Below are 18,373 nucleotides of genomic sequence, written 5' to 3' on the forward strand. Positions count from 1 at the left end.
TTGTTGGATAGGCCCACACAGGATCATAAGAAGATTTCAGCAAAAATGATAGGGTCATTGGTTGCTCCACACGTAAGTCGCACAACCTATTGTCTCTTATTGACACTGATTTTTTGTCCTTTTGATTATTAATACTTGTTCGTTTCAACAGATTTCACAAACCCCAAATCTTAGGGTAACAAACATTATAACAATGGTGAACGATGAGTTCCAGCACATTGTTAGTTACAGCAAAGCGTGGAGGGGGAAGATGGCTGCAATGGAGACCCTTTATGGCAATTGGCAGACAACCTATAATGAGTTACCACGGTTCCTCTCTGTCATGGCAAGTACAAATCCAGGGAGCGTAATGGAGATTGATGCGGTTCCACATCAAACTGAGATTGGCAAATCTGTATTTGTTCGCGCATTCTGGTGTCTGAAGGCGATGATTGATGGCTGGCAGCACGCTCGCCCAGTCATTTCAATTGATGGTACATTCCTCAAGGGAAAGTACAATGGAAAGTTGCTGGTTGCGGTGGGAGTGGACGCTAACAACCACCAATATCCAATTTGTTTTGCCCTCGTGGATGAGGAGACTACGGAGAACTGGTCCTGGTTCCTACGTCTTCTACGAATACATGTATGCCGAGAGAGACTTGGCGTTTGTATTATATCGGACCGTGCCCCCAGGATCCTCGCTGCAGTGAATGACGAGCGCAACGGCTTCACTGAACCTTTTGGTGTTCACAGATACTGCCTCCACCATGTGAGAAGCAACTTCTCCAAACATCACCCGGGAAATGACTTGAAGATGTTCATGTGGCTAGCAGGCCGAACACCACAAATAAGAAAGCACGAGGCTTACATGAAACATATTGCCCGCATTTCTCCCCAAGCGGTGACATATTTGCGGGAGATAAATCCTGCCTTGTGGACCATCTGTCATGACACAGGCCACGCTCGTTACGGCCAGGCCACTACCAACGTGACGGAGAGTTTCAATGGCAACATTCGACAAGCTCGCTTCCTACCGGTCACCGCAATGATGGAATTCCTCTTTTACAAAACTGTAAGGACGGTGAACAAGGAGAGAAACGCTGCTCTAGAAAGCATGCAAGAAGGTCATGAACTCTGCCTGCGAGCTAGGAGAATGTTGGAAACCAATACTGAGAGGGCTAACGCCCACCACGTTGAAACATTTAACCGGCAAAGTGGTTTATTCTCCGTAAAGACGCGTAGGTACAGGTTGAAAGGTGTGGAAAAGGGCGGAAACACACAAGTCGTGGACATCAGAAGGGGTACTTGCACGTGCGGGAAATGGGCCTGTCATCGCCTTCCATGTTCTCATCTGATTGCTGGGTGTAATCGTAATTCCATAAACTGGAAACAGTGGATCGGCCCTTACCACTACACTCCCGTTTTGCAAAATATGTGGGAGCCTATGATATATCCGTTACCAGCAACCGGCTATTGGGATGTGCAACTCCCATTAGCATGGCAAAGGTATGGAACCGTGGTGCCGAACGAGGCCATGCGAAAGAGAAGAGCAAAGCGAGGCCAAAGGGGGCAGTCGGTGAGAATACGGACCGAGATGGACGGTTCCCGAACGGGACACAAATGTAGTCGGTGCAAGCAAGAAGGTCATACGAAGCGGAACAAGAAGTGCCCCATGTACAATGCATAATACATTGTACACATATTAGATGTTACTATGTATTATTTTGCCTCAGTGACTTAGTAAGGCAAGAAAAAGTCTTGTAACATTTCTAGTTGATTTAATGAATTTTCCCGGCTTTAAACATTTAAATCGCATTATATTATAGTTCCCAATTTTCCAACCAAATATTAGAAATTTTTAAAAGTTCATTGACCGCATAGACACAATACTTATTTTTAAAATTTTAGTCTTACATTTGTATATTCTACGGTTTGATTATTCATCATGTTAAAGGTGTAAAGCTCGCCAAATATGTTATTACTTTATCAAAAAAAAAATAAAACATGCTGTTCATGAAATTAACTCATTTTGTATTATGTATCAAATTAATTTAGAGAAATTAATTCATTAATAATTTCAGTACAATATGTCAAATTAAAAAATACATAATATAATATCATATCAATATTTCGAATATAATAAATAAATGAAAACATAATGAAAGAAGGTAATTAGTTATGTTCGCCCGAAGAGAGGGCGAACATATAATGAGTTGTTTTGTAAATATTGAATTGATATTATTTTATTGATTAAAAATGTCATCAGTTGAAGTGATAATTGAGTAAATTTGTTTATATATAGTTAGAACTAAGGCCATACACATACTCGAACTTCTCATCTGCTCATACTAAAAACATCTCATGGACAAGCAGAAAAAATCTAGAAAGCTTGACGACGGGATGGAAGAATGGAGTTGTACAAAAACGAGAAGACTTGTTTCAATTGCCATGCAAAGGGATGCGGAGAAGATGAAGTTTGCTACGGAGATGCGGTTGTTGGAGTATCGAGAAGCGAGACAGGGCAAACACTGGGTGCCGACTAAGGATGAGACCCATATTGAAGTTCTGCATGGAGTCGGTCGCCCGCTACGTGAATATCACTACAGAAAAGACCGGGATATAAATGATGCCTTCTTGAAAGGAAAGATCATGGATGAGGAAAGGATAGGTTTGCTGAGAGAAAGCTCGGCAGAATACGCTGCAAAAGTAAAAGTCATTGAGAAATCAAATTTTGATGCTTATGCAAAGCAGTTGTAATTTTGTTTTCAAAAGAAATAATAAAGATGCATTTATTCGTATTTATATTTATTGGAATAAAATACAAATGATATTTGTCAATCAGAATCATTGGCACCGGTTGAGTCTTCGTCAGACATGTAGAAATCCGAAATGTAATTTGGATTTTGAAGCAGTGCACATTCTTCTTCGAAAGACATTTCTCTTCCGCTAGCAGTTGCCGAGTCTCTGGCCAACTGATACATGTACATACGACATCGGCGCAACAACATTCTGTTGTTCTCTTCCCTGATCTGCTCCACTCCTGCAATCACTTTCATTCGATATTCACCCCAACTACCCTGGAACCTATATTCCGGATAAATAGCTAACGAGTCACGGGCCGGGAGTTTTGCACCTAGAGCTATAAGATCATTTCTCAACTGGTCGGATTCTTCAAGACGATGAGCCCACTCGCGCCGAACACCAGCGAAATACTCTCTCGGATCGCTGTATTTTAAACTCTCGTAATCATCATTTCTTTCTACTAGCAACCACTTTCTACTTGATGAGTACATTGTGGGTGTAATTATAGATTGAAAGTTTGAAGGTGTCTCTATGTGTATAAGTTCAGAATGTGAAAGCAAATATAGAGTTCAAAAGCACTGTAGCCATGTGAATATTTTCGGTGCACAGAGAGATTCGTCCTCTGTAGCCTTTGACTGTAGCCATGTGAATATGTTTGGTGCACAGAGAGTAAATGACTGTAGCCATTTGAATATGTTTTGGACTTTGCAATGATAAAATGGTGCAGAGAGATTCGTCCTCTGTAGCCATGTGAAATTATTGTGGCCTTTTGCAATGATATTGTGGCCTTTTGCACTGTAGCCATGTGAAATTGTTGTGTTCTGCCCTTTGCACTGTAGCCATGTTAATGGTTCAGTACACCCATGTGAGTAAAGTGGTGGAGGTGTGTGAAATGCTTCCGGCCATGTGAAACTGCATAGATTCCCTTACTGTAACCATGATAAAAGTAAAGTAAATGGCATAGTGGGGGGTGCTGTAGCCATGTGAGGCACTACATTGGCAGAGATTCCATTATTTTCTTCAGCAATAATGCTGAGTGAACATGTGTATGAAGGGAGCCTACTTAGGAAATTGGGGTTATAAATAGTGGAAAACTTGTTCACACTTTTTAAACAAATCTTAATTACATGGAGCCAATAGGTGAGGTTGTTCAAGGGGATACGTGCTACTGTGAAAGGCTTGCCGTTCATAGTCATTATCGAGGGAAAGGGCCTAATGCTGGAAGAATGATGTCCCGGTGTCCACTATGGCCAAACGGGTGCGGATACATGTTCTGGATCGATGACCCACTTGAGCCGCGTGCTAGTGCAGTGCTTACTGAGATGACTAAGGAGATGAGTGACATGATATGGGATCATTACTTTGCGAAGGAGAGGATTAGAGAGAGGCATGATGAAGAACTTAAATCTGTGAAGGGGAAAAAAATGGGGGAGGGTTGTTCAAAAAAGGGATAAAAGTTGATGTCCTGGCAACGTGCATGTACTGTTGTTTTTCTTATTATGTTAATCAATAATACATTGTCCATGTCCTTTCCTACTTTGCGAACTCAGTCTTATATATTAAGTTATTTACATTTTAATATTTTAAAGTGACCTCTATGTAATTTTCGCCTATAAATAAGTTCTCCCTCATCATCTCACTTTCATCACTAGCTCAAACACATTATATCATTTATGGATTCCGATGCTGTCGATAAGTGCTACTGTGACAAAGTCCTTGTTAAGAGGGTTTGTCGGGACAACGGTCCCGACGTTGGTAGACGGATGTTGCAATGTCCTGACGGCGCAACTGGTTGTGGTTACTTACTATGGCTAGATGATCGACTAGACAACCGTTCAACTGTGGTCATCAACAAACTTGCTGAGGAAATAAGTGACCTCAAATGGTCGCAGGCAGCGGAAGTGGCAGAAATGGAGACGAAGCATGCCGAAAGAGTAAGAAGAATGAGGAAGACCATGAAAGGTGATGGATCTCGATGGGATGATGAGGATGTGTGATGTTATTCATGTTATGTGTTTGTCTTCCAATGCTGTTTAACTTATGCACATCTGTCTATCTATCTTTATAACTGTTCCAATTGTTGTTTGCTCGTGTTACGTTTGTAAGTGCCCACTTGTATGTTTTAGTGGCATTTTAAGTGGTATGTTGATGCGTACTATGTTTGTGTGGCTTTGTTAGCAATGACAAACAATAAAATTCATGTTATGCAGGGATGTTTGTCATTTATTAGGCTCCTTTAAATTTCTAACCACCCTAAACAACTTCTTTACAAAACTAACCACCCTTTTTTTCACTTCACAAAACTGACCTCAAGTGTTTACTTGCGTTTACACTCCTCGCTTTTTTAATTACCACAAACTCAATTATCATACTACTTGACTTGCCCATTTGGATCTTGTGACTCACCGTTTTGGATGTTTAACACGCAACTACCTGTTCTATACGCTCGATTATCTGTTTTTTCTATCGTGATTATTTTGCTAGTATTTTAAAAAAAATTGAATTTTTTTTTCAAATTTTATTTAATTGAAAATTTTAATTTATTATTTATAAATTAAATTTTTCCACACCATTTAAAATATATTTAAAAAATTTCTAAATAATTAAAAAGCTCTCGTGCCTTGCACGGGCTATAAGCTAGTATTTTAAAAAAAATTGAAATTTTTTTTCAAATTTTATTTAATTGAAAATTTTAATTTATTATTTATAAATTAAATTTTTCCACACCATTTAAAATATATTTAAAAAATTTCTAAATAATTAAAAAGCTCTCGTGCCTTGCACGGGCTATAAGCTAGTATTTTAAAAAAAATTGAATATTTTTTTTCAAATTTTATTTAATTGAAAATTTTAATTTATTATTTATAAATTAAATTTTTCCACACCATTTAAAATATATTTAAAAAATTTCTAAATAATTAAAAAGCTCCCGTGCCTTGCACGGGCTATAAGCTAGTATTTTAAAAAAATTGAATTTTTTTTCAAATTTTATTTAATTGAAAATTTTAATTTATTATTTAATTGAAATTTGAAGGAGCCTCATTTATTATGTTATGTCATTTGTTATGTTATCATGTAAACAGAAAGTGCTAACATTATACAACAATATGAGTGAACAAAATACATAAACATAATAAAAGTACATAAACCGTTCTACCCGAATAAAAGTACATAAAGATAAACATAATGCATTATCAAATGCATAATAAAAGTGCATACACATAAACAAAGTACATACGAGGGGAAGCCAAAAAGCCTACTTCTTCGTATGCCCGAAGAAGTGACTTCCAGTGTGACATCTACGACCCTTCCCCTTCGCAGCTCTAGGTGGCTGCTGTCTCTGCTCATGCTCGGATGGCTCCTCATGGTCAGACTCATCCTCAACCTCCGACGGCTGTGCTGCTGCTCTCGGTGGACGCACAGGTGCGTACGCCCAGGGGCTACTATCCCCCGCAAATGCAGCAAAAGCGGGTAAAGGTGTGGTAAAACCCTGGCCGCTGGTGGACATCATCGGAGTGAACGTGACAGGTGGACTCCCGAATCTGTATGTACTGCTCCCAAAGGACGGCTCCTGGGTGAATGGGGGAGGTGTGTGATCCTCTAAGAATGACATGTCAGGACGATATACATATGACTCTGACAAGTGATCCTGTGACGGACCCTCATCGTCCTGTGCCTCATCATCCCCTAATCTGCTCCTTTGGGGCCATGCACCCCCCTCAGATGTAGAAGGCTGAATGAATGGAGACCAACCACCAGCCTCAAAAGTACCTGCTCCATCATGACCTGCAGAATGTGAGGTGCCTGCAAGGTGTGAGCTACCCATATGGGTGTAGTAAGTGCCCTCTTCGGGCACTACCGGTGTGACTGGTGGTCGTCCCCTACGCCCTGCAGGAGCCCGTGCCCTAGGTCTGGCAGGGGCCTGTTCCGTAGGTCGACGCTGTACACAGTAACCATATCCTGTAAAATATGGTTTGCCAGACCCAAATCAGGAGCATAAGGGTCAATGGCACGCTGCATAGCGGATAACTGCTCCTCCTGTTTACAAACATGTATATTTAAGTCAGAACAGTGTACAAAACAAGCGAACATGTATATTTAAGCATGTATATTTAAGCATGTATATTTAAGCTGTATATTTACCAGTTCCTGTGTCGAGAGCTGTGTTCCCTGGAAGGCACCCTCCTGCTGTGGCCAGTGTAAGGGGTTAATGATGATTCGACGTGTGACCCTGTGGAACCATGGCAGGTATGAGGCAGTGCAACCCTCGCCATGCATAAGTGTAGGAGATGCGAGGGCACGCTCCATGCGCGTATCCCAAAGATCAACAAATGGCTCCCTCGCGTACATCCAATCAACCTGCTCGTTGTAGTGGTCGTGCAGCTGCTGATGATTAGGGTAGGGAGAGGAATATGGTACACCCTGCATAAAACCAAACTGCCTCGTCACCCTGTCCGTGTAGCACCACTCGACGTAGGACATGTACATCATGGGGGCGGGAGCCGTCCAACGCAAGTACACAGTGGCCTCCGGGTGATGCTCTGCAGGTAAATCAGCATATGGCCTCCATCGAAACTGTCAGGGTGTCAACGCATCCAACTCATATTGTGTCATGCGGCTCTGCGCATGCGGCACCTGACAACGCCTAAGTGGCGCCTTCCACCTACAGTGGAAGTTGGCATAAGTGGTCAGAGGTTATACATGCAACAAATATGAATTGAAGTTAATCAACAGAAGGAGTGACAACATACCTCAGCGCCAGCGGGTACTCGAACAAGGGTTGACCCCTGTGCCTAGGCGCTCGTAAATCCACACCTAGCGGCAAGGTTAGTACAAGTGCACATGATGAATAAATAATGCAACAATAAAGACGAGAAAGAAAGTTGTGGTTGGTTTAGTATTACCTGTACCAATTTGGCGTAGCCACAGAAATCAGTACAGTTATCCCGGCTAGAAGAACATAGCTTCTGGTATAGGAAGCCAAGAACAGCACTACCCCAGCTATACCGACGCAGCTGGTCCATGTCCCTCAGTAACCATAGAAGGTCAAGCTGCACGCGGTTCCCGCTGCTGTGGGGGAACAATGATCCAATAACGCATAGTAGGTGCGCCCGAATATGGTAGGTAACCTGTACACCATAACCTATATCCTCTGGATCCAACTGCTCCAACCGCTCACAAGATCCGAAGTTATCCACAAGCCATTTGATCTTTAAACCACCTCGGTTAACATCGTCCTTGGCTTCTGGTAATAGCCCAAGAAATTCGCGTACTAGCACGCGCCTTTCCTCCACGGTGGTACTCTCTCCACGGAGGATGAGTGGATCACCCTCAGTGGGTAACCCGAGAATGTGATGAACATCCTCAAGAGTGATAGTGGCCTCTCCGAACGGCAGGTGGAAGGTGTGCGTCTCTCCACGCCATCTCTCGATAAAGGCTGTAATCAAACCCCTGTCGTGCTTGAACTGTCCCAGCCTAAATATGCAATCAAATCCTAAATCCCTGATTGCATCCATGATCATCTGATGCGGTCTGTGGGCTCGAACTTGCTTCCAATACTCCCCAAAGTTTGTCCTCAATCTGAAATCAGGGGGTGGCTGAAATAATTGTAGTGCACAAAATATTAGTCCCTATAGGCTACAGACTCATACAAATGTAAAAAAAATTGCACTAAAGAAGGAGTTTACCTCTATGTTGTTCCACACAACCTGAGACCTGTGCACAGACTGTAATGTCAACAAACTCCCGTCTAAAGGTCCGGGACCAGAACGACCGACATCCATCTGCGAAATTAAATTCAAAATATTTGTTATTAAATTTGAAATTGTTTCATTAAATCCAATATTCGAAATAATTTTCATTTTAATTGTAATAATATAACATTGTGATTTTAATTTTAATTGTAATTATGTCTAACTAATTTTACAAATCTGATTTTTTTATTTTATATTATATTTTCATTTATTCAAAATATTGTGATTTAATTTTTTTTTACAAATCTGAAAAATATGCTAATATTGTAATATTTAATTTTTTTATTCAAAAAATTTCCTGTATTTCATTTACTTTGAAATTCGAATTAATTTAATTTAATTAAATTTATAAAAACTCAAATTATGTTGATTATATTTATAATATTAATTGTAATCCAAAAGATTGTACTATATTTATTATTTTACATTATTACTTAATTTTAAATTCGAAATAATTATCTCTAACTATTTTTACAAATCTGATTTTTTTTTATTTATTGGAATAATATAACATTGTATAATTTAAATTTTTATTCTAATCAAAAAAACGTATTTCCTAAATTTAAGGGAGTCGTTGAGTTTTATTCAAAGTCTTTCTTATCGAACTAACCCATGATTAAAGCTAACCAAGGCCAACTAACCTATTTAATTTAATGGTGTCAAGTTTACTTTACTTCGATTTAATTTAATTTCATTTAATTCGATTTAATTTAATTTAATTTAATTCGATTTAATTCGATTTAATTTAATTTAATTTAATTTAATTCAATAAAAGCTAAAATTAAATTGATTATATTTAATCTACTCCTAACGTAAATAATACAACAATCATCACCAACTACTAATCCCATGCTTAAAGCTAACCAAGGCCAACTAACCTATTTAATTTAATGGTGTCAAGTTTACTTTACTTCGATTTAATTTAATTTCATTTAATTCGATTTAATTTAATTTAATTTAATTCGATTTAATTCGATTTAATTTAATTTAATTTAATTCAATAAAAGCTAAAATTAAATTGATTATATTTAATCTACTCCTAACGTAAATAATACAACAATCATCACCAACTACTAATCCCATGCTTAAAGCTAACCAAGGCCAACTAACCTATTTAATTTAATGGTGTCAAGTTTACTTTACTTCGATTTAATTTAATTTAATTTAATTCGATTTAATTTAATTTAATTTAATTTAATTTAATTCAATAAAAGCTAAAATTAAATTGATTATATTTAATCTACTCTTAACGTAAATAATACAACAATCATCACCAACTACTAATCTAAACTAAAATTATCACTACCACTACTAATCAACAACAATCATCACCAACTACTAATCTAAACTAAAATTATCACTAACAAATACCAACTAACAAAACCCATTATAAATTATCAAACAAATTACTAATCAAGCTTGTCATATAATTTGTATCTACTAGCAACTAAGATCAATCATTATCAAATTTATAAAAATACATGCATGCATTTTAATCAGATTGAGAATGGTGGAAAAACCTTGAAAATGGGTGAAATTGATTAATTGATCCGGTGAAAGTAGCAAAGCAAGCTCCTTTTTCCCCCTTTTCTCCCTTTCTTCTACAAATTGCAGCTTGTGTGTGTGTAAAATCTGGAAATACAAAGCTTGTGGTGTGGTGCTGCGGCGAAGATGAAGAAGAAACAAAGGGGGGGTGGGTTTAAGGGTTATGTTGGACACGTGGCCGCCCCTGACTGGGCCGGACACGTCAGAGCTGCACAACTATGTTCGCCCGTGGCAGGGGCGAACACACTTGCCTGAATTCTTACTGTTCGCCCGTAGCAGAATCTCGGCTAAAAAAAATGTTTTCTTCTGTGTTCGCCCGAGGGGTGTTGAATTAGGGTGGTTAGTTTTGTGAAACGAAAATTTGGGTGGTTAGTTTTGTAAAGAATGTGTTCCGGGTGGTCAGTAATTTGAAGGAGCCGGGGGGGGGGGGGGGGGGGGGCTGAAGCATATCCACGCTAGGCCAGCATCGGGAAAGGGGTGTTTTCAGAGTCGGAGGGTATCACTGTCATTTTATTTTAATTAGGTTTAGTACAATTTGAACAGCAGGATTTAGGCTAATACTGATTTTTAAACTTGAATTAATTTGCTCAGGGAAAAGTGATGTTCTCGTATAATAGATATAGTAGATAGTAGATAATTAATACACGACTATGAACATTTGAGATTATTATACTTTATATAGTCTCATATTTTAATCATTTGCAATAATAATATAAGATAATCAATATAATTAAATAGAACATAATGTCATTAATAAAGTATTGACTCTAAGGTTATAGATAAACCCCAAGGTGGGCCTTGGTAGAAATTAATGAGACCGGGCAAGGGCCTAGTAGGACCAGGATGGTGCCTAGTGAGGGCTTTTAGACCTATTCGGAGTTTCTAAGACCTATTGGGAGCCTCGGTAAGGCTTTTTGAGCCCGAAGGTTATTTAGTTCGTCCGGGATGGTCCTCATTGGGTAATGCAATACTAGGGATAAATGAGGATAAATGATGAGCTATGAGGATGAAGTTGGATGATTTCCCTTTATTTTCAATGTTATCGTATGTCTATATCTGTGTGTGACGTCATTCGAGACATGTTTTAAGTCATGTCTAAATTGTTTGATTTATTATACAAATTAAGTAGGCCATACATAAAAATATTATTTGCGAATAATAACCAAAATAAGGCACATAATGATTAAAATTATTGAAGTAGATGAAATATTGATATGGCAATGGTACTTAGAAAAAGCCATACACATACAATAATACTAGTATAAGTTAACATTTCAATGTACAAATACAATTATAAAAATGATATATGATCTGTACTTTCATATATTACATCATATTATATAAGTTCACAAAACTATAGTTCAATTGAGATGAAGTAATTGGACTTGTGAAATTAGAATATATTATTCAATTTAAATAGTCAAGATTTTTGCCATCTCAGTATATCAAATATAAATTATTTACTGCTCGAGGAGATTCATGTGTTAATAGTCAATATTTTTGTCCATTTTAGATACTGAGAGGAGTCTATGTTATAGTTTTGATCCCGTGTTACTTTTACCAAAAGTACGTCTCAATGTTTTTTCATGAAAAAGTCAAGTTATCCCACTTATATAGGATATGATATTTTGGTTACAAGTCCTAAAACGGTTATCCCATTTATATAAGATATAATATTTTGGTCAGCTTTAGGTCCTAAAACGGTTAGTCAGAGTATCGAATATATAATTATTTTCTTTGAAAAAATAATCATTATTTGGAGTACTATATAATACACAATTGTGAGCTCATATCCACACACCAAATTGATATAGTGGCAATTATATAGCAAAAATGAAGATTGGAAAGCTTTATTTGTCAAACATCATACTTCAAATGTTGATTGTAATCATTTTCTTATTCTCCTCGCCAGGTTCGTGTCGTTTTTAAATTACTTAATATGAACGACTCATTATGTTGTTACATGTGAGATATGAAAATACGAAACCTATTTCTGTAAAAGTACGCAATCAATTCGGAGAGACATATGGGCATTTTGACTAAACTCTTAATCTTCCTCCAAATTTATTAAAATATATTTATGAAATAGATTTTTTTAACATTTTATATAAGATTAAACTACAATTTGTACTTACAACAACTTATATACATATAATCATTCTAATAACTATTATTATTATATTTCAGCTATTGGCGTTAAGGGAAGGTTTCCGGTTGATTACGCCTGTTTTGGGCCTTGTGTCGAGGTTACAGATTGTGAGAAATTTTGCATCGATCAAGGATATGTTAGTGGCCGGTGTATTCTTCCTCAAATGGAATGTTGTTGTATTCGTTCAAAAATCAAGCAACACATGTCTTCAACATTGATTTAGTATAGTTTATTTTATTATAATTTTCACTTTATTGTGTCAAAATATAATTATCCATTATGTTTCATACTTGAAAATTTTAAGTTTTTCATATATGATTCCTGCACCTATCCATCCAATTAAATGATATATTGAATTTTCTAAATTCACTAGCAATTAGATACTAGACTGAAAGAATTCCAACCAGCATTACATTAATTGACCTATTAGACATCTACAATAATTATAAATTAAAATATATAAATTTTAGCAAAGATTAAAGAACTTACAAGCCAGTAATTTTTTTTCGTCTTCTAGAAATCTTGTAGAATACAATGATTTTGTTGAAATAAAACATATCATTTTGAAATAAATTCATATCATAACATGCTTGAGAATTTTATTTTTTTTAAAATAAAATTTGAAATAGATCAAATGTCAATAAATGTAAAAATTTATATATAAACAACGATTAGTGTGCATGAGTATATTATAAAGATGATAATGTAATCAAATAAAAAGACATTTTAATTATAATAAATAATAAATTTTAAAAAATCATTTAGACCGGTGCTCAGATTAGGTCATAAGCTGGTATGCATAATAAAAAATAGAAATATTAGAATATATGATAATATGGATCATTAGAATAGATATGTCCCTGTTTGGCAATCACCTATATGAAAAAATAAGTCCTTATTTTTCTTTAAGAAGTGTTTTTTTATAATTTTTTTGGATATAAATATTAAAGAGGTGACAAAAAAGTAATTAAGGGTTTGTTTTAAATTAAAGTAAAGTTGCATCTACGGGTGTACGTAGTTCGGATCGGATCGGTTTTAGGGTCAAAGTCGAACCAAACCGCAAATAGCGGTTTAAGAAAATCTAAAAGCACAACCGCGGTTGCGGTTGCGATTAACCACATAATTTCAACCGCGGTTTAGCGATTTATGCTGTTCGGTTTGCGATTCAACCACTAATTATAAATATATAATGATTTAAGAAAAATAAATTCGAACTATTACAAAATATTACTCACTTTAGATCCAAATCATCATTTTTATGCAGAAGTAAAATAAGTGAGTCATAATATATAATACAAGATTTGGAATTTTGTAAAGTTAGCAAAAAAAAAAAAAAAAAAAAGATTTGGAATTTTGTAACTAGGAGAGGATGAAACTTAATCCAAACACATGTGTAGAGTGTCCAATGTCCGCTGAGATAAAGATAAGAAGCTAAATGAAGTTTTGGGTTAGGATTTGTACCGAGCAGTAGCATTCGTTTATATATCTTAGAATATCATGAGATTAATATTATAAATAAATATATTAATTTATATAGTATAATAATATATTTTAAAATATAAATTATTATAAATATAAATTTGCGGTTGTGGTTTAGATTTTTGCGATTTTTAAATATATAAAACCGCATTCGGACCACAAATAAGCGATTACTTAAAATACCGTTCGCAACCAACTCATATTTTGCGGGTATCCGCAAATTACGGTTCGGATGCAAGCGGTTAATGCGGTTGGGCGGATCCTCTGTGCAGCCTTGGTTGCATCTAATTTTTTCTGAACCTTATTCTTCAAAAATGAAGATTAGCCAGTCGCCAGACGTGCGTACTCCCGCCAACTTACCTTTATACCTCTAATAATTTGACTGTCAAGAAGAGAGCAAGAAAGTGCATGCATTGTAATACTGGAGCATTAGGCAAACGCAAAAAGCTTTTTATTTCAATGGCCGCTTTTATATTAACACTTACATAAATTAGACCCACGAGCTTGGCATCAAAACTAAGAAATGAAAATTACAAACTTTTTTTCCCAATGTAAACCTTGACAGTACAAACATGCAAAATTACAGAGATTAATCACATAATAGACGGTAACCCTTTAGGAGTATCAAAAAGAGGAGGAATGCCTAAGATTTTCAAAGGGCAAAGGAGAAGAGAATACAATGATGAACAACACTACATGTATGTACCTACTTAAATGAAGACTGAGATTTAGTTGAAGCAGGTTGAGGTTTGAAAAATAGATGTGGGGACTGGGGAGGACATAAGGAAGACCAAATAATATGATTTATAATACAAATGTGTAGGTGGGCTAAGAGCCTAAGGCATGTAGGATCGTATAAATAATTGGTAATGAATTTTATGAAGACTTTGAAAGGGGAAAATTGAAGGAACTACTGAGTTATTTAATAGCACTGATGGCCTCTAACACAACCAAGAACGCCAGCTCCAGAAGTGATTGTACCAACCATGGAAGAAGATTGTGCCCCTAGGCTTGAAGCTCTGGCATAAGTTGCTGTAGCTTCAGCTCCGGATGGAGTGAAGTAGGCTCCGTTGAGTAACAAGTCACCCTCTGATCTCCAATTCCAACCCTTCCAGCGCCCAATTGGCGTCTGTACTCTCTTTGTCACCTGCATTTTTTTTTGGTAATAAATACAGCTATTTTTATTTGTATGCAAGATAAAAAATTGGACATGAAACACTTATTAAGGGACAGAAGAAGTACCTCCTTTGCAAAAGGATTCGACGGGGCAAGGTATCTGTTTCCTTGGCTGTTGATGGTAGGACTTGCACTTCCACCAATTGCGTACATCTCCCAGTGAGTGTAGTCATTGTTAACTACATGAAAATACCCATGTCTACATCTGCGGTTTTCACAAAAGTATTCCCATTACATCACACGAATCCACTTTCCTGTTTAACTTTCAAGTATACTAAAATAAGTTCATTAAACTCTCAAAGTATATTTATGTGCAGAAATGCAGATAATATATGATACCTTGGCATTCTTTGAACTAGGCCTTCTCCGAAATGGTTGTAGGCAATTGTAACTTGCATTTGCTTATCCTTCACATAGGAATCACTATGCCCGAGCAACATAACCTCGTTGTGATGTGTGAAGTGATTATTGGAAATTGTTATAGCGGTTGAGCCCATGACAGCGTCGACAAGGCCATCAGTACAGTTAGATAATGAATTGTGATCAACCCATATGTGGCTTGACCCGGAGATGGAAATGGCATCTCCATCAGCATTTTCAGTGGGCTTACAATTATGGATATGCAGACCATGAATTATGACATTGGTCGCGTAGTGAATGGTTATGCAGCCTCCGTGAGCAATGTGGACATTCGCGCCACGACCATCAATTGTTTTGAAACTCTTCATCATAAGTGCCTTCTTCAGTTGGATCACCATGTCGTGCTTGAAAACAATCCAAAGAGGCCTCTCCTGAATAACAGCATGGCGCAGAGTACCCGGTCTAGGGTTATGAAGGTCGTCATCACTAGAATCAGTTACCACATAGAACCGACCATCACGGCCTCCAATGGCATTTCGGCCAAAACCAATGCCACAGTCAGCAAGGCGCTTGCGGTTGCGATGCCAGTTGGAGTCACAACGCCAGCAGTCATCTATGGGATTTCCTGTTCTACACGAAAAATCACCCAATCTTCTCCGCTCAGTGCTGTTCCGGGTGCTCCTGTAATTTTTCAATAAATATATGTTTAACATTGCTGCCTTATGACTTGATCAAAAGCATTATCTATAGCTCGCCCCAATTACATTTAATTTGCTCTCTGTTTTGAGTTGATCAACATGCAATAACTTGAATCAGAAAACCGAAAAGTAACAAAATACTAAACCGATCACGGATTTATGCACGTAAAATCATAACAAGAACAGATAAGTTTGAAGATTTTAAAGACTCAAGCAACCAAATTTTGAAGAACCTCAGGTCAGACTTCTGTTTCTATACAAGGCTGTTGCAAGAGAACAGGGGTGAGCCTTTAGCAGAGTAATCAAATTACCGGTTAAATAGCTGTCAAATATTTGATATATCAAAATTAAAGAAACCCCGTTGTTGAAACATTGTTCCAGATAGTAGCCTTTTTGAAATGTTCTTAAATTTAAGAAAACTTCAAATCAATGGACTCCAGAAGTCGTTGTTCGTTTTCAGATATAACCTCGGGTAAGATCAGTGTACATCTCATTTTCCAGATACCATGTTTTTCAAATACGAAATATACCAGTGGTTTAATCAGTCTGGTTTAACAGCGAAAAAGAGAAAGTTCTCTTACATATCAACCATGGCAGCAACCTCGTCCGGGTTAGAAACTGCATTCTCATTCCCATCAACATCTTCCAGCCTAAAAGCAACATAAAACAAAATTTTAATTTAAATAATCAAAGTGAAACAAATCTTGAAAATTAAAGCAATTAACAAATTTGACACAAAACATAAAATCAACTCCTTGATGACAAATTCTTTTTATAATTTTTAAAATGCAATGTAAGAGAATCTAGTAGCCGTAACACTAGAAGATGTCGCTAAGCTTAAAAAAAAGTGCATCTGTGTGGAATTCAATGGCTGCAAAACCGAAAGCAAATTAGAAAAAATAAATTGCAGAGCACTAAACGAACAATTTGTTTGAGAGTTGATCCTTGACAGTCGCCATAGCTCTGACGAAGAGTAGTAACAGCACAAATGCAGAAACAACAATCGACTTGTCAGAGACCGCCATTGCCCCTGGCAAAAAAAAGAATGAACCTTCTCTATAAAGAGGGAGTTGTTGGTTAAGAATTGAAAGGTGCAATGCAAAGGCAGCGTAATGGCTTCTTTTATAGACGCGGGAATGAAATAAATAATGTTTGTATTTGAGGCTAGTCAAAACCTGTGTGATTGGGTTTATTTAACAAAAATGCACAACGTCTACTATGGCGGGAGCTACAGAGTTTTTACGGGCGTTTCCTGCTTGATTCTCCTCTCTTTTTTTCTCCGGTGTGTGCATGTAACTGTAATTCTTGTCTTTAACCACGTTTTAAATTTAAATGCTCTAGACCAAACCAAATATTATATCCCGTACAGAAGTCACGCTTTCTTGCTGATATGCAGCGGTGAAGAGTCTCAAGACAACCGTTGCTTGTTAATACACCAACCAAAAATCTCTGTTTAAATTTTTTGGTCACAATAATAATAACAATAAAACAATAATTGAGTCAACTAATATATAAGCATATAATCGGTGCAAATCACCCGATTGTTGGTTACAGATTCATAGAAAGGTTTTCTATAAGTTCATTTAATTTATTCACATTATATATATATATATATATAGGGAGATGATCAAATACAAACCAATAGCAATCTAAAAACTTAAAAATTAGTTTTAAAATGATTAAAGATCACCTTATACTTTCTAAAATTTACATTATGCACCCTTTAAATGGCATATCAATATTCCAAAAGTTACACTTTCTAGCCATATGTCACGCCAGCAATAGGTCCCACCCAAATAACACGTCACCCGCCACGCCAACACATCAACATAAAGACCACCCAAATCACCATGTCAGTACTGGAGGGGCACCCAGGCTATCACGTCAGCTGCCAAGGGGAACACCTCCCCGCCCCCGAATGCCACATCAGCAAAGTGCTGACTTGGCACCTACCACATCAGCGAGAAATTAAAAAATATAAAGTCGTGCACTGGAGTGCATTTAGCAATTATGGTGTAGTACAGTATAGTAAAATTGAGAGTGTTTCCAGTGGTTTTTAGTTTGTAAGCTAATTTGATTAGTACTGGAGTAAGACCATATATATGAAGGCTCATGATCAAATACAAACCACCTTCTAAATACAAACTAAAAACCTCTTCCTTTATACTACCAAACAACTTCACTTTATCTCCTTCATCAACCTTGTTTCATGTCTCTCCTCTCCATCCACCTCTATTACCACATCTTTAATATGCGCACACACTCCTACCAATACTACCACCCATGTCATTGTTTCTGATTTCACCATCATCATCACCACCTCTACCACCTACCGCTGATATGTTTACAAGAATCGTTGATATTGTGATATACTATTTAATGATATCAGCTATACATTTTAGTGATATTCGCTTTAGAAATTTGTGATATTC

At 36.9% G+C, this 18,373-nt stretch overlaps 1 protein-coding gene across 1 annotated transcript; it reads right to left on the reverse strand.

Moving 5' to 3' along the window:
* Window positions 1-14,136: 14,136 nt before the first annotated feature.
* On the reverse strand, window positions 14,137-17,046 carry LOC108193946 (probable pectate lyase 1). The gene is made up of 5 exons (XM_017360803.2): window positions 16,866-17,046; window positions 16,523-16,591; window positions 15,223-15,924; window positions 14,950-15,088; window positions 14,137-14,854 (listed from the first exon to the last, which is right to left on the reverse strand). Exons 1-5 carry the CDS (start codon window positions 16,964-16,966, stop codon window positions 14,630-14,632), a joined length of 1,236 nt encoding a protein of 411 aa, XP_017216292.1. The 5' UTR covers window positions 16,967-17,046; the 3' UTR covers window positions 14,137-14,629.
* Between the last annotated feature and the right edge of the window lie 1,327 nt (window positions 17,047-18,373).

The sequence above is a fragment of the Daucus carota genome, chromosome 7 (assembly GCF_001625215.2).
Source record: "Daucus carota subsp. sativus chromosome 7, DH1 v3.0, whole genome shotgun sequence".
NCBI lineage: Eukaryota > Viridiplantae > Streptophyta > Magnoliopsida > Apiales > Apiaceae > Daucus > Daucus carota.

What these genes read in the sequence shown, in the direction of transcription:
- LOC108193946 (XM_017360803.2), bottom strand. Translation starts at nt 16,966, where the DNA reads ATGGCGGTCTCTGACAAGTCGATTGTTGTTTCTGCATTTGTGCTGTTA. An exon ending in GATCAACTCTCAAACAAATT is followed by an intron (nt 16,592 to 16,865) that starts GTTCGTTTAGTG and finishes TGTTGCTTTTAG; the next exon opens with GCTGGAAGATGTTGATGGGA. An exon ending in CGAATCCTTTTGCAAAGGAG is followed by an intron (nt 14,855 to 14,949) that starts GTACTTCTTCTG and finishes AAAAAAATGCAG; the next exon opens with GTGACAAAGAGAGTACAGAC.